The sequence below is a fragment of the Ammospiza nelsoni genome, chromosome 11, assembly GCF_027579445.1.
Source record: "Ammospiza nelsoni isolate bAmmNel1 chromosome 11, bAmmNel1.pri, whole genome shotgun sequence".
Classification (NCBI taxonomy): domain Eukaryota; kingdom Metazoa; phylum Chordata; class Aves; order Passeriformes; family Passerellidae; genus Ammospiza; species Ammospiza nelsoni.
In genome coordinates, this window is record NC_080643.1 from 19,301,997 (window position 1) to 19,318,391 (window position 16,395).

At 43.6% G+C, this 16,395-nt stretch overlaps 1 protein-coding gene across 1 annotated transcript; it reads right to left on the reverse strand.

Moving 5' to 3' along the window:
* Positions 1-564: 564 nt before the first annotated feature.
* RAB43 (RAB43, member RAS oncogene family) lies at positions 565-15,128 on the reverse strand. Its single transcript, XM_059480470.1, has 3 exons — positions 14,919-15,128; positions 6,686-6,869; positions 565-5,807 (listed from the first exon to the last, which is right to left on the reverse strand). Exons 1-3 carry the CDS (start codon positions 15,126-15,128, stop codon positions 5,554-5,556), a joined length of 648 nt encoding a protein of 215 aa, XP_059336453.1. The 3' UTR covers positions 565-5,553.
* Positions 15,129-16,395: the final 1,267 nt, after the last annotated feature.

The following is a 16,395-nucleotide window of genomic DNA, read 5'->3' on the forward strand; positions in this document are numbered from 1 at the left end:
GTGAGGAGGCAGCTCCAGAGCCTGACAACTCCCCCTTTGGCACCTGAGGCTGTTACTGAAGCAGCAGACAATGCACACCAAGAAATTCAATATTTGGCTCCTGTGGATCACCAACTCCCAAGTGCTGACGCTCAAATTAAAGAGCCAAGCAAAGAGAAAGGGGTGTTGCTTTGTTTAATTCACAGCACTTCAATCAAGTCCAGGATGTAAACATTCCCCTGGGGAGGCACAGCATTGTTCACACTTGATTGCAAGCACTGGGAGGGTTATCTGCACTTCTCCAACACCGAGCACTTGGGGTTTCATTCTTCATCTCCCAGACAGCTCTGCTGGAGAGTTTGCTGAGTGGAACAATTGGAAGTGCATGCATTGCTGGAGCTGATGGACATTTGAGGGTAAGAGGAAGCTAGTTCAGCACCATTTGTTTAATTAAGAGTACATTAGGTCATATCTTGGTAAAAGTAGACCATACATCACTTAGGATAGAATACATCATTTCCTAAAATTGATTTTGTTTCCGATCATATACCACAAGGTACATGCATAAAATAACAACAAAAGGTATTAATTGTCAAATGTTTACTTTAATTAAACCTTTTTTAATGATACACAGTACAATGTATCCACTACTTTGCTAAAATTCACAACAAAAGCAGGTTTCATGTTTAAAAATACTTTTCATAATAAATTCATAAATAGATGAAGGTAAAGTATAAAAAATTACTGTAGTATGCAAGCTTGCTCCCTTGTCTCCTCAAATTCCAAATCATTTAGTCAGTATTGAGATAAGAAAGTTTAAAAACAAAACAGTTACTGATGATTAGAAATGTACAGCCTGCATCTCTCGAAGAAACCTTGAAAAGCAACAGATTTGTCCCAGAAAATGCAGAACAATTTTAACACTGTTATCACCCAAACCCCTCAAATAATTTTGGAATGCAGTGAATGAATTCAATATGAATTAGAGATTTTTTCCTTCCCCCCCAGAGGTGTGTGTGAGCCAGACTGGCTGGTATGCTCCCTGCTCTGCACTCGTGGGGATTTCACTGGCAGATCTCAGCGAGTGAGGCACAGGAGAGGGAAAATCTGCCTGACAGCACAGAGCACATCTGCCCAGCAGAAATCTGAAACAGAAATCTTTAAAAACAGTTACAAAGAACTAAATTCACCTTCTGCTCTGTACCAGCCTGTATTTTCTGGCAAGCAGGACAGGGTCTGGTGTCCCCCACTGGCTTCCCCTGTTTTGGGAATGGTTTTTGTGTCTCACATCATTCCAACACAACTCTGTGGGGAATCCCTGACACTGCACCACCAAACCCTTTCAGCAAAGTTATTCTCCTCATCAATATTATCACTCTCCTAAGAAAGCATTTATTTTGTCAAGTATCAAACTACTTTTCACACTTTATCTATTTCAATATCATTTATAAAGGGAAAAAAATCTTACTTATGCACAGCATTGAACTAGGAAATGAACATGAAAAATGCAGAATAATCAAGATGCTCTGCCTTTCACATTAATGATTTTTTTTCTCTGATAATTATTTCCCTTTAGTGCAAAACCACTTCCACACAAGATTTGTGCTTTATTTGCAAAGGTACCGAGATGCTTTTGAAGACACTGGGAGGCCTCTGCCTGCAGCTTTCTGGCTGTGTGAATTCTGCTTCTTTAAAGGTCAGGACCTTTTCAGCTCCTGGCTCACTTGTAAAAAATATCTTCAAGTTTCCAGGACAAGTTTGCATGCCATGTCCAAAGGACAATCCCCCAAACCCTTGTTTTCACATATGACAATCCCCCAAACCCAAAAAAAGCAAAAGTTCCACTTTTGGTGAAGTTCTTGGAAATCTATCAGCATTAGCTAACAGGAGAGCTATTAGTGGTTTTAGCTGGGCTTCATTTGGATTTTTCCCCCTGAAAAACTTGCTTGCCAGTACAGTGAGAGTAAGAAAATCATCAGGACTTCTCCTCTGTTCTTCAGTATTCTCATTCTACTCAAATTTTGCTTTGCAAAGCAAACATTTGCAAGTTTCTGGGCTGACATTTGGTTTTATATTGATGTAATTATAAATATTTGTACAAGTTCCATCCATGATGATGGACTGGACGAGAAACTGGAGATAAAATGAGCTTAAAATCAATACAAAGGGTAACAAAGGCTCCTGGGAACCACATTCTGCTGATGATTTCATTTCAGTATCTGCCTCTGCATTCCACTCCCAAGTGCTACAAGGCAGAGATCAATGTCCCCTCCTGTGCTTCTGTAATATTTTTGCACACTTTGGTCCTGCCAAAAAGAAATGATAAATACTAATGCAAATACATGATCAGCCAAGGGGTTCTGCTTATAAGCAATTACTGCACCATAGCCTTGTTAATGTTCAACTGGCAGTAAACAGATTTCCTGGCAAATGTTGGTGCTATGAACTCTGAGCAAGCACTACTGAATTATTCACTTGATGTACATCAGTGCCCATTTGTACCCTCAGAGGTGAAACTCAGCTTTTCACCCATAAATCACAGGTTTATTGCTCCTCACCCTCTCCACCCAGGTACCCTTTTGGTTTCAATAGGATTAATGGAGTTAAACCAACCTAATTCCTGAATTCCATGGCTGGGTGAGAGTTCCAGGTTTGATAAAACCTTCAGCAGAGCACTGAAAATCTCCACATTTTCTGTTTATTTCTGGTCAAGGAGCTCCCAGCCTGGTGGGCAGTGAACAAAAGAACGGTTTGGTAATGAAAATAAACTTTGACTACTGACAGCCCAAGCACCACCAGCTGCTAATCTAAAAAATAAACCAGGTCGTTGGGTTTCTTCTGAAAAAAAATTAAAAATAAACCAAGTCTTCTTCTATTTCTTTTGTTCAGTTAGGAGGGCATGCAAACTTGTACTCCACTTGTTACAAGACAGAAGAGCCAAGAGTTAAAAGACAAAACTGATTTAAAGCCATGGTTCTAGTTTTCTGCAGGAAACTGAAATTGAATTGGAATTGGTGCCTTCATTCAAAGTACAGCAAACAAATCTCTGCTGCTGTATTGCACATTTTCTGAGTGAACCAGACTGACCTGCAGGCAGAGCCTCACCCTTCAAGCCTAGTTTAAGAGATAAATCCAGGCAAATTGTAATGAAAAGTGTAGTGCCTGGTCTAATTCTACTTATTCACTAAACAAACCTCAAAAAGAAGAAAATGGATCAATAATTCCTCAGTTCTTCATCTACTGTAAAAACACAATCACTCACTGGCTGCACTGGAAGCAGGATTTATGTTCATTTTGCTTCTTGTTCCAGTTTTAGGATGAGTTGCTATGTAAACTATGGATTTCAGTCTGAGAAGCAGCAATACTGCTCTCAAATGCAAGTGGGTTTTTCTCAGCAGTGAATAATTTGGCACTGATGCTGCAGGAAGTGGGGCTGAGCTCAGCTGGGGGGTCCCAGCTCCAGCAGAACTGCAGGGCCACGACCCGCAGGTACAAACTGCAATGGGTCATGACAGAAAATCAAATGTCTGCAAATATTCTGTGCCTGAGGGGCCTCACAGCAGCAAAAGCAGCCACCAGCACTCAGTTTGAGCCTGGACTGACTTCACAGCTTCTGCTGAGAGCAAACACAGGGAATACACCAACAGCTCCAGGGTTTAGAAAATTCCCGTTCTCATTCCCAATTTGAAATTCCCAACTGCCTAACTGGGCATTTATTGCCTACTGTCTTTGGAAGCAGGAATATCCTGGAAAACCATCCAAAAGCACCACCAAGTACTGCAGCTCAGCCTGCCCTTCTGCAGAAAATACCAGAATTGTGAAAACTATACTAGTTGGAAAAATTTAAGGCCTTTTCATTCTCACAGCTATAAAATTTAAAAACTAACCCCTTAGATAGAAGCAAACAGGCTACAAAGCACACGTCACTCCTCAGTTAACTACCTCACAGTTTAAAAAACCAGTAAGAGCAGAGATTGGTTCAATATTTGCTACAGGAAGATGAATAGGATTAAAGTTGGTATCCTTTAGCCCTTTCCTAAATCTTCCTAGTTTTCATGACACTGGATATGCTGGATGACTGAACTGGTGCAGCCCTCACAGCAAAACAATTCAAGTCCTTTCTGACCTGGATTTTTCAAAGAGACAAGACATTCCCTTCAAATGGTGCTTCTTGAAAGTGACTCCTTCCAATTATCAGGATTGCAAAATTCCCTTGCCATACCTGAACACCTCTGCAGAGTTTAAAAATATTGCTGCTCCTGCTCTCTTTGCAAATCCACTTTTGTAAGGTGCCTGAGAGTGAAACTGCAGAGGAATCCATCAGTACCTCAGCTACATCTACAAGGGACTCTACAGAGCTGCAGCTGAAAGAACAGCATTATGAAATTTGTTCTATTTTATGTAGACTTTTGATCCACTATGAAAGATTTTTCCTGCTGAGTGTTCTAGAGAAATGAAAAGCAAGTGGTAACTTGTGATAGGGAGAGGGGAACATTTGGGTACAAAGCTGGGAGGGAATCACTCAAAAAGACACTGGTCTCTCTGCACTCATGCAGTTCTCAGCTATTCTGAGGTCTTCTTTCCCATTATATGCCCATGCAGTATTTAAAGAGATGGTTTAAAAAACAAAACCAATAAAAAAAATCAAATTCACTTATGCCACTGATGCACTCTGGTGATGTAACACCAAATGCCTGACAGAATGAACCCTGTGTTTGACCATCAGGTGCATGGCAGGAGATCCTGGCTACAGCCAGGTCAGGGCTTCTCCAGCTCCTGTTTCCATGGTGCAGGGCTTGAGTTGTGGAATGAAATGATGAGACCTGAGGGCAAAATCTCAGTGATGCTTCCACCTGGAAAGAGGAGCTACCACTGTGCAAACAACAGGCAAATGAAATGCATCTTCCCTCTCCTCAAGGCTGCTTTAAATCACCCCCCTGCTCCAGTGACAGTGCTCAGGCTGGCTTTGCTTTCTGTTAAAACTTCAAATGGTGACAAAACCCGAGAGAAGCTCCCCCACCTGGGCCTGCTCCAACAGCAGCTAGCAATCCATAGACTGCTATTTGGTCCTGAAATCAAAATCTTGGCTGTTCTAGCCCTTGAAATACCATTATCAGACACTGACACTGCCTGGTCACTGCTGGAGTGCTGAGCATTTGCAGAGACACTGTAAAGACTGCCTGCTCCAAAAGTGACCTCCTTTGCCACAGTGCCATGCTAAATGCTCAGACCTTTGGGTTTGCATCAGTCTCTTCCCCAGCCAAATGTGTTCCCACCCCAAAACACCAAGTTCAAAGTAATTTCCTCCATTTTTGTACCTTGTATGAAGGTTACAGAAAATAAAACCGTGGGGACAAATGTTAAGTAGGTTTTTCAGAGGGTTTGACTTTTAGGACCACCTCTCCAAAGTCCCTTTTAAAAAATAAGACACTAAAGCAAACAGGATTGTGTCTAACTTCTACAAAATTGCTGGTTTCACAGGAGGAGGAGGAGAATATGGCTACCATGCTACTCAGCATTAGGGTGAAGCACCATCTAAACTCCAGTAAAGTTAGGGATATCAGCTAGCTCTTATCAGCAACCACACCCCCAGCCTTCCACAACGTCTTTGCTGTCAAGCTTGATGCTGTCAGTGTTCTTCTCACTGAACATGGGCCCTCCATGCCTCATCATCAGCTCGGTGGCCATCTTCACAAAGGCCTCCTCCACGTTGCTGGAGTCCTTTGCTGAGGTCTCTATGGCACAGATGATGTTGTCATAGCGTTCAGCCAGGCTCTGGGCTTCCTCCAGCTGAACCTCTCTAAGGTCACTTAGGTCAGACTTGTTTCCTGGAGGGAAAGGGAACAACACAGGGATTTGTATCTACTTGTTTGTGCCACAGGAAGGGCTTGGCAGGAGGGGCTTGGCTGCCCAAGGAAGATGAAGAATTTCCATTCTGTAGATTTTTCAAAATGTGACTGAAAAGGCCCTGACCAGCCTGACTCTGTGAGCAGGAGCCTGGACTGGACAACCTCCCCAGCCCTTTCCAACATCTATTTCTGTGTTACCCATAAAGAACAGGAAAAGTAACCAAAGAGTGGTGCCTGTAGACCCTAACAGAAGGGAACAGGCTAGAAATTGAAGTTAAAACCATTCTGTGAAAACAGCAGCTGTCTGCTGATTCCTAGGGAAATCCAGATTGGTTCCGCTCTTGTATTAGCAGCTCTACAGGCCCCAAGAGCCACATCTGAGTCCAAAACTCAGCCCAAAACTTTTTGGGCTTGAAAGCAGAACTTCTAGCAAAGAACTGACAAACTCTGATTGCCCCAAAGTCCTTCCAAAATTCCCTGTCTGCTCAAGTGGGTGTGAGCTCCAACTCACCAAAACACATGGGAAGGGAAGGGAAGGGAAGGGAAGGGAAGGGAAGGGAAGGGAAGGGAAGGGAAGGGAAGGGAAGGGAAGGGAAGGGAAGGGAAGGGAAGGGAAGGGAAGGGAAGGGAAGGGAAGTCCACAGGAGCTGTGCTTCAGAACTGGGAAATCCTGGGCATCCCAGTTCTCCATAAAATGAGATGCAAAGGATTCAAAGAAGTCAAGCAAAGCAAACACCCCTGCTCCAGTGAATCAGCTCCTTTGGTAAAATTTCCAGTCGGGTTATTGCACACACCTCAATCCAAGCAGAGCCAAAACCTGAGGCCACACTGCACAAGCAGGGGCATTCCCAACTCACCGATGAGCAGCTGCACGATGTTGGAGCCAGCATACTTCCTGACATCCTCGATCCAGCGAGGGATGGACAGGAAGGAGCCCCTCTTGCTGATGTCGTAGGCCAGGATGGCCCCGTTGGCGCTGCGGTAATAACTCTGCGTGATGGTCCTGAACCGCTCCTGGCCCGCCGTGTCCCAGATCTGCAGCTGGGGGACACAGCAGGGTCAGACAGGACATACAGTGCCACATAGGGACAGACAGGGACACACAGGTACACAGAGTGACACCCTGAACTGCTCCTGGCCCGCCGTGTCCCAGATCTGCAGCTGGGGGACACAGCAGGGTCACACAGAGCACACGTGTCACTGTCATATTTTATGAAAAATCCCTTTGCCAGGACTTTTCTCCTGAGAACCCTCAGAAATGTGAACAATAATGATCTGATTGCTTGGAATGTGGTTTGGAGGTTGCTTTACCAACAGGTGCATCTTTGATTCGTCCCATGTGAATTGTTTTTAATTAATGACCAATCCCAGTCCAGCTGTGTCAGGACTCTGGTCTGTCAGGGGATTTTATTATCATTCTTTGCCAGCCTTCTGATGTCTCCTTTCTCTTTCCTTAGTGCAGGAATAGAATAGAATAGAATAGAATAGAATAGAATAGAATAGAATAGAATAGAATAGAATAGAATAGAATAGAATAGAATATCAGCCTTCTAAGAAATATGGAGTCGGATTCGTCTCTCACCTCGTCCTGGGGACCCTCACAACCCCACAATAATTAATAACCACACACACAAGGACACACAGGGACACGAGAACTCAGCACTCCTGGACAAGTGACCACTATGATTAAGCAGAAGCCATGTATTGTTTGCTTTATGCACTAACCCTGCTGCACACACTGATCACACATTTCCTGTCAGTGCCTTTGCCTGTCCACATGTTCTGCATGCACCTCTCAGAAGATGGGACTGGTCACAGCCCAGGTGGCTCACAGCTCTCTGCTCTTTCTTGTGGTCTTGGAATTCAGTTTCTTAGCTTCTTCACTACTATTTTAGCACAGTTTATGTCCTAGTAACCTTGATGAATTCTAGAGGGCCCTAAGAAAATTCTGGTAACAGTTACAAGGGGGATGGCTGGTGCACACTGCAGTCTGAGTGGCTCAGATACATTGCTACAGTGACACACAGTGACACAAGGCAGCTGCTCTCCTCAGCCAAGGGACAGGACTTGATCCAAGAGCCTTGATCCAAATCTCCTGTCTGTGCAATGCATTCTAGCCCTGTGTTCATCTAGCCTCTTGTACATGATGTAAGGATGAGAACATATGCTTGAGAACCTTGATACAGACATATATACAATAACTACATTTATATATATATATATATAATTACACATATATATATACATACATATATATATATATATAATCTATGCTGAGAACTTGGCTGCTCAGAGTTTGTCCCTGCATCACTTGGGACCCTGGTTTCCTGGCAGATTTTGGAGCTCTCTGGTATGCCCAGCCCCAGCCCTTTGCCACCCTTGGCAGCAGAACGGGGTGCCAGCCTGCAGCCAAGGTCACCTGCCGTGTCACTGACACTGCACACGGGTTTTGGCCACCACACCTTCTGTGGCTCTGCCAGTTGTGCAGGGCAGGAACAAAGGGAGCAGGATGTGGTCACATAATCTGAGAGCACTGAGGCTGCTTTAGAAGGAAATATCAGACAATGAAAGGAATATAGATAAAAGAGTGTGTCAACAAAGTGCCAGCAATCCTAGGTCCCAACAAAGTCAGTGAAGGTTCTTTCAGTGTCATCACCTGCCCTTTTCTGGGTGGTAAAACACACATTACAACTGGGCAGGAAGAAATTATTGGTTAAATACTTTTGCCTAAATCCAGCAGCATAAGAATTATGAGTTTGGTATCAGAGTTGGAGTTCCCAGTACAAGATGTCCCAGAGGAAGAAACGAAATAATTCAGAGTGGACAAAAACAGCATGCTGCTCATAGGGAAGTTCTTCATAAATCCCATTGTTTTATAGGTTGTCTGATGTCCTGGAACATGATGGCTTATATTCCAGGATCTTCTAATCCAAAGTAACTGTGGATGCCCTCATCCTCAGTATAAATCTCTAATCCTTTCTGAATCTTCCAAAGCTCTTGGCTTCAATATACAGTCACACTGAAATGAAAGAACTTCCTGCTATAGATTTATGTTCTGCTGCACCTTCACTTCTCTATCCCCAGCTGATAAATGGGAGACCACTGCCTGTCTTTTTGTGCCATTTCTTGTATTCTGCATCTCCACTGAATCAGGACATAAGCAAATACTGCTGGGGTTTTGAATCCTCCCATGGCATGGACTTTTTATTTATGGTTTCCCCTCCCTCTGAATCTCCTTATTCTGAAGGTTGTCAACAACTTAACACAATGTGCCAGAGCTATTTTATACCAAACAATATGGAACCATTTTTCCTTTTATTTCTTTTGCACAGCAGTGTTTTCTGTGTATCTTCTGACCGTGCTGCATTTCTGAGCAGCAAACTTCCCCCTGGAAAAGGCTGTGCTGATAAGATCTCAATTTCCTGTGCTAAGCAAGCACTCAGATCCAGCTGATATATGTGCAGCTGAGAGGGAATCAACCCCAGCAAAAAGGAACTCTCAGGGCAGGGGAAGGACTGTAATGGACTCAGAAAAGCCCAAAGCAAATGATTATTAATGAAACAGATAATGGTGCAGAGCAGGCAGCAGCAATTAGCAAGGAGCAGGAAACTGGGGGCAGGTTTATGGTGATCTCTGCACTCAGGTCTCCCACCTGCCCTTTGTGCTGGTTAAATCTCAGCACCTGATTAGGTCAAGTGCTAGAAAAGGCTAAAGATGATTACCCAACTCTTGGGAAGGGCCCGAGGGATTCTGTGCACACAGACAAATTGGAAACACTTGAATTAAGAAATAAAATTGTTTTGGCTTACACTTTTCCTGTGGTGTAAATAAAAGTGCAGAGTGACTGAGCTAAGAACAACCCCCCCTCCAGTTTGGAAGCTTGAAAACCTTGTCTGGGCACATTGTTTGTAATTTGAATAATGTCTTCTGGCATTAAGAACACACACTATAGACACAGCAAGGAGGTATTACGAACCAGATCACTTAATATAAAGCAAATTGTATTTCTAAAGGAAAAATACGGCTAGTTTGCTCGACAGCATCTTTAGAAAATTCTAAGAAAAATATTTTCATGCAACATTAATCAGTCTGATACGTGGTTAAAAATATAATTTAAGTAATTACAAAAATACCAGTTCTGATCCTAAGTAAACACTATTTTCTCCAGCATATCTACAGAGATAAATTTCACAGAATTCTACTGAAAAAGAACCATGACAACTATAAAAAATACCAGTCACAACTATAACCTTAACCAGCTTGTGCACAGAAAAAGTTTTATATAGTATTTCTGTTAAACTATATTTACAAGCACATAACTCTTGATAAAAAATAACAACTGAAAACTCTTTGAAAAAAAAAAAAGTAGTCATAGTATTTCTCATTCCTAAGTCCCTCAGTTTAAGTTAAAAGTTAAATACCAAAAGAACTGTACTAGCCACAGGTTAATAATAAAGATATGCTCATGTATTCTTTTGTATTGTACCAGTGTATGATGTATGTTGTAAATGACATCATAATTATTTTTATATTATTTATTAAAATAAATAAAATGTAATTAATACAATTTAATATTTTAGTAATAATTAATACCACTAATTAATAATGTTTAATTATTACTTGATAATAATACTTAATATTTAATTTCTTATGGTTAATTTAAATGCTTCAGCTTTGTAAATAACATGATGGCAGCCACGTCTGTCACTCAGTAACCTTTTAAAGCTGTTCCTGATTTTGTAATTACTTTGGCAACTCCTTTGGTGTGAGAGAAGCTGGGATTGCTGGAGAATTGTGCTAAACTCATTTGAAACTACTAATTAGAAACACCTATGAAATCAGAGATTGGTGGCAGGGGGACCACTGCTAGGAACAGAAGAGAGCAGGGAATAAATACTCCTTGTGCAGAAGGAATACGGCAGAATAAAGGAGCCACCTTTGTCATTGTTTCACTAATTGTTTCACCTACTGAATACTCAATTACTCACAAATGTTAATTGTTTCACCACTGAATACTCATTTACTCGCAAAGCTGGTTGTTTTGATCTCCTCTCAGCTTGGAACTTTTTGGACAGCCACACTCCTCATGGTGGCACACAAGGGACAGTGAGAGACCCCAGAAAAATTCTGGGACAAGGAGTGTTTCAGCTGGATGTAAGAGGAAAAGAGAAGGTGGTAAAATTCATGGAGGTTCCCTGGAAGATCATCCTGGGATGTCTCTGCTCAGGCTTACAGAAAGCAGATTTTGAACTACAGGGACAGAGAAAATGCTGAGGATGTGAGTGGCAGGTTGAGCACAGTAAATGGCCATTATCAAATGTGGCCAATGTGGCTGCTTCTGCATTGATCAACGTATTCTTTATCAAAGGTTAATGCTTAACAGATGGCCCCAAGACACAGTAAATAATTTCTCCCTCCCTTACTTCCTACATAATTTATTAAGTACTTTCCTGATTCTTCTAAAGTAGCACAGTTCAGGTGTGTTTGTGCTTGTGGAGCAGCATAAATAATGACAAAGTGCATCCTCCAGCTGACACCTTCCTTTGCAAAAATAGAAATGTCACTTTTGCAGCTAAATTCCATAAAATTTCCCAGCAGTGAAACTGGATCTAAAGACTGTGCTAAATGACTCTTAACCAGCTGTGTCTGAGTCCTGTCATCTCAAATGGCAAACAAAAACATATATTCCTGTAGGCTGGCAAATCACAACACTTGCTCCTAAAAACATTTACTGAAACAGCCTTGCAACTTAATCCAGGCAGTTTCTGCCAAAAGCAACATCTCTGTGGCACTGTATTTCAATTTAAAGTGATATTCATAGAGCAGGGAGGATAAACTGCACCATTCAAATGTTTCCCTACACTATTTTCAGAGAATGAGGAATCCCTCTTTTTTGGGAATGCAGGTTATGAGTGTGAAAGGAGTTGACAGAGAGCTACATTTTCCTCTGGATATCAAAGAATATTGCTTCCAATACCTCTGCTTTTATCTGTGCAGCTAAGTTATTAAATCCCCAGTCAGGATACAGGACACTTGACAATTGTTGACACAAATCTGTATTAGTGGCAATTTGGCCAGATCACGACAGAAAATATATTTTGGGCCATTCTGAAAGGGATGCAGTTCACAGCCATGAGGCCTGAATCAAAACAAATAATCTTGGTAACTTATGAGCTGAAAAAGCCTGTAAATGAAAAAGTGCAATGGTATTTCTCCATTTAAATACCTCTTCAAATAAAGAAAGATTTGCTGTAAAAGGAACATGTTCGCAACTGTTCTTCTCTCCTGCTACTTTCTGAAAGTTATACTGAGGGAGAAAAACTGTGGGATAGAGGAAAAAACACTTTATGTAAAACACTATGAACTGACAGCATAAAGTAGGCATTATAGGCAATTAATTAGCTCACAGGAGGTAATTCATCAAAAGAAAAATACTTTTGTTATTACTAAACATGATTTATGGACTTGGACTTAGGAATGTCCTTGCCTATCATTATGTAAAATGTTGGTTCCAGCATTTTATAAATATCTTTTCTTACAGTGACATAACAGTTATAAAACGTTTTTGTTCTGTTTGCCAGATTTTTTCTACCACTCAAAGAACAAGTAATTATTTTATCAATAGGACTTTAATCACTATGCATTAAGTGATTAACAAGACCAACTTTTAGGCACTACAGTCTGCACTCTAGGATTCAGAGAAATCTGCTTTTAGAGAAAGCACTATGCCACAATTTCAAACAGCATGTACTGGAACATTTCTGTAAATGAAGACAGCCTGCAGACATTTCACAAAGCTGATCTCTTTCTATATGAAGTTTAGTCAGCTCCAGCACTGTGTGGAACTCCACGTGAGACACTTGAAAGAAAACAGCTGCAAGGTGCAAGGAAAGCCTCAAGTTTCATAAATAATTAAAAAAAAAAGTTATTTGCAGCACCTTAATCTTCAGTATTCCAACAGGCATCTTTTCCCTTATCAAAAAAAAAAACAAAAAAAAAAAAAAAACCAAAACAAACAAAAACAAACCAACACTCCACATCAAAAGAAAGCGAGACCTAAAATCCTTGGGTTCCAAATGTTTCAGAAATGTTATGTAACTGTGACAGGAACATCTGAAGTTTGAAGAGAGGCACATTTAACCTAAATTGTTTGTTTCAATCTCAAAATAAGTGTTGGGTTGCAGTGCTACCCTTAGCCAGACTAAAAATGAAGTTCAGGCCACTGGGGAGGGGGGACAAGTTTTTGTAGACACTTTGTTTTGAAGGAATTTCTTAAGATGAGCCTCTAAAACATTACAACAACAGGAATTATCTCATTCCTGCACCATTTGCTAAATAGAAAACAATTACTGTCTGAAGCAGCATAAACCCCTAAGGAAACCAAAGCAGCAGACAATTACCTGGCCTGTTTTTGTGAGGCAAGAAGTGCAAGCAGATTGTGGAAGGGAGCTCAAAAAAGCGCAAGGAAATGCTTCTTTATTTCCTGATTCCAAAAGCAGGCTGAGCAAAGCTAACCCAGGTTAGATGGGCTGCTCTGAAATCTCAATCCAACTGGAAAACTCTGATTTAAACCTCACACACACCCCACATCTTAACTGACCAAACAAAACCCCCCCCAAGCAAATGCTTTCATTTTCAGGCTGTGTCCCTGACCCAGCAGCTGACAAAAGTATCTGTAAGGTCAATCAGCAAATGTTGGATTAATTTCCCTAAAGTAACACTTAAAATACTCTTCTTCAATATCTGCATTCCTCATTTTTTTCTAAGTGGAAGGGCAGAACAGCCCAAACAAAGCTTCAAGACCTTGAACTTCCTGCCTTGTTTTTGGTAAAACACTTAGAAATAATTGAGGATTTGTTACAGCCAGGCTGCTAATACTGAAATACCATGTGTAAGCAGTGACAATATGAAAATGCACACCTGGGAAGTTCTGGCTGGGTTCCTGGGGCACTCCTGCAGTGCCTGGCACCAGGAACAGACACAATTGTCACTCTCTGTACGCCCGGCATTTAAACAGAGGCAGATTTCCACCTTAAAGGAGAAGCCCCACTCCTCATTGCCAGGAAGGGTGGGAGAGGCACGGCCAGCTCAAACAGAAAACCTGAGTTTGTTCTTCAGCCCCCCAGGCAGGTGTGACAGGGAAAGGTGTGACACTAACAAGGAAATAAACACTGCTGCAGGGCATGGCCACTGCTAATCCCTCTCTTTTCCTTAAAAATGCCTTCATTTCTGTTTTCTGCAATTTTCTCACCTTAATACTCAAAGATAATTTACATGAAAAAAACCAACAGAGGACTTTGACACCTACTTTGGTAAACACAGGCCAAAACTTCACCGCATCACTGCATTTGTGTGTCACCAAAAGCTTTACAATTCCGTCATCTTCCTCCAGGCAGTGACTGAATTAAATGCCTTTTAGTCCTACTGGGGATAAGGATAGCTGCAGAACCCCATTCTGGAGGGGATGGTGAAGGGACTAATCTACTATATTCATAACTTTCACTAAAAACTATATAACCTATTTATATAGTTTATCTACTATAAACCCTAAATGCTTTAAACATTTTCTCCCCACTGTTCACTCCTGCGCTCAGAGGGTGAAAACAGTTGCAGAAATCTGTGCTACTGAGAATCTGAGGATAGATCCATGGGATACCTGTCCTGAGCTCTTTCTAGCCCTAACAACCAGCTGATTTCCTCCAGCATAACCAAAAAAAAAAAAAAAAAAAAAGGAAAAAAAAGGAAAAAAAAAGAAAAAAAAGAAAAAAAGCAGATGTCAAATTTAGAGTTTATTGAAGAACCGTGAAACCGGCACTTCCTGTGACACCCTGTAAACAGTGTCTTAAGATAACAGCATGCCTAATTTAAGAACCTTCTCTCAATCTGCCAGTTCCACATCCCTTTCTGAAAACACGGCAGCCCAGCTGAGCTTTCTTCTGCCTTGAAAACACCCTAGAAAGGAGCCTGAGCAGAGAGCGCTGCGGCTGCGGCTGCCGCGGCCGGGCTCTGGGCGGAACCGGCCCGGCCCGGCCCGGCCCGGCCCTGGGCGCGCTCGGTGCCGCCCGGACCCCGCGGGCCCAGCGCCCTCACCTTCACCCGCTTGCCCTGGATCTCCAGGCTCTTCATGGTGAAGTCCACGCCGATGGTGCTGCCCTGGCGCTCGGAGAAGGCCCCGGTCTTGAAGCGCTGCACCAGGCAGGTCTTGCCCACGCTGGCGTCGCCGATCAGCACCAGCTTGAAGAGGAAGTCGTAGCTCTCCTCGGGGTCGGGGCCGGCGCCCAGCGCGGCCACTCCGGGCATGGCGGGGCGCGCTGCGGCCGAGGGCAGCCGGCTCTGCGCAGCCCAGCGCCCGCCGCGGCCCCGCACCGGGACCGCCCCTGCCCGGCCCCGTTACCGCGCCGGGACCGCCCCGCTCCGCCCGGATCTGCTCCGGGACCGCCCCTGCCCGGCCCGCCCCGCCTGGCCCCGGGACCGCGCCGGATCCGCTCCGGGACCGCCCCTGCCTGCCCGGCCCGGCCCCGCCCGCGGCCGGGCTGTGACGGCTCCGTGCAGGGATCGCTGCCCCGGCACACCCGGGCCGGCAGCACCGAGCGGGGATCGGTCGCTGCCCCGGGCCCGGTCGCTGCCCCGGCACACCCGTTCGGGCCGCAGGTCCCCAGTGTGTGGCGGTGCCACCACCCCGGGCCGTGCCGTGCCGGCCCACACGCGGTCCCGGTCCCGTGGTGCTGCGGAGCCCTCGGTCGCTGCCCGGGCGCAGGATCGCACAGGCCGGTGTTCGCCGCATCCTCGCCGCAGAGACACATTTTGTGACACATTTTGTGACACATTTTGTGTTGAGTTCTGCTGGTTTCGTGTATTCCTGTTACAGAAACAAATAGGTGCCGCTGCCCTCAGCTCCAGGAAGCGCAGCTGGCCTGCCTGGTTGCTGCTCTCAGCACTGCGCTGGGTGTGGTTTGTTTGCACAGCACAGAACAAGGCTCAGGGCTATGGCTTTTCACCCTTGCGAGGTTCTGTGGGCTCAGAGACGGCTTTGGAGCTGTTAGCATCCAGCTCCGTGTCTGCCGTGTGCACATGGATGTGTGTGACCATTACACCACGCACTGCTTCTGTGTTTTAAGATAAATATATCTCAAGAGTCTGGAATTACTTGTTTTAACTGCTACCTGGGTTATCTGCAAAGAAAAGCACTCTTTAACAGGTACTCTCCTTGTATCAAGATGCTTATAAAATCAAGAAGCTTATAAAAATAAGATTTACAAATTAAATACACTGTCAGAGCACATTTTGTTGTCCTGTTCTTTGTACCAAAGACAAGCAAAATGACATCTTCACCGTTTCAGGTTATAAAACTGTGACATTAAAGAGTGAGTTAAATTGTCCCACAGGTAGTTGGGCAGGAGGAGAGCAACCTGGTTATTTCTGAGCCAGCACAGCCAACCAGGCTAGCTTGGCTTGAATTGCCTCTGAAATCAGTCTATTTTTGGGTTTTATTCCTTTATTCCACGATTATTCCTTTTCAGGTCTGGATATATTTTTTGGCAATCCATGGTTGCATTCCAGCCACAAG

Excerpts from the sequence above, each read along its gene's own strand:
- RAB43 (XM_059480470.1), bottom strand. The coding sequence starts at position 15,128 with ATGCCCGGAGTGGCCGCGCTGGGCGCCGGCCCCGACCCCGAGGAGAGC. Across the intron at positions 6,870-14,918 it reads TCCAGGGCAAGCGGGTGAAG|CTGCAGATCTGGGACACGGC; the intron begins GTGAGGGCGCTG and ends TGTGTCCCCCAG. Across the intron at positions 5,808-6,685 it reads CATCGTGCAGCTGCTCATCG|GAAACAAGTCTGACCTAAGT; the intron begins GTGAGTTGGGAA and ends CTTTCCCTCCAG.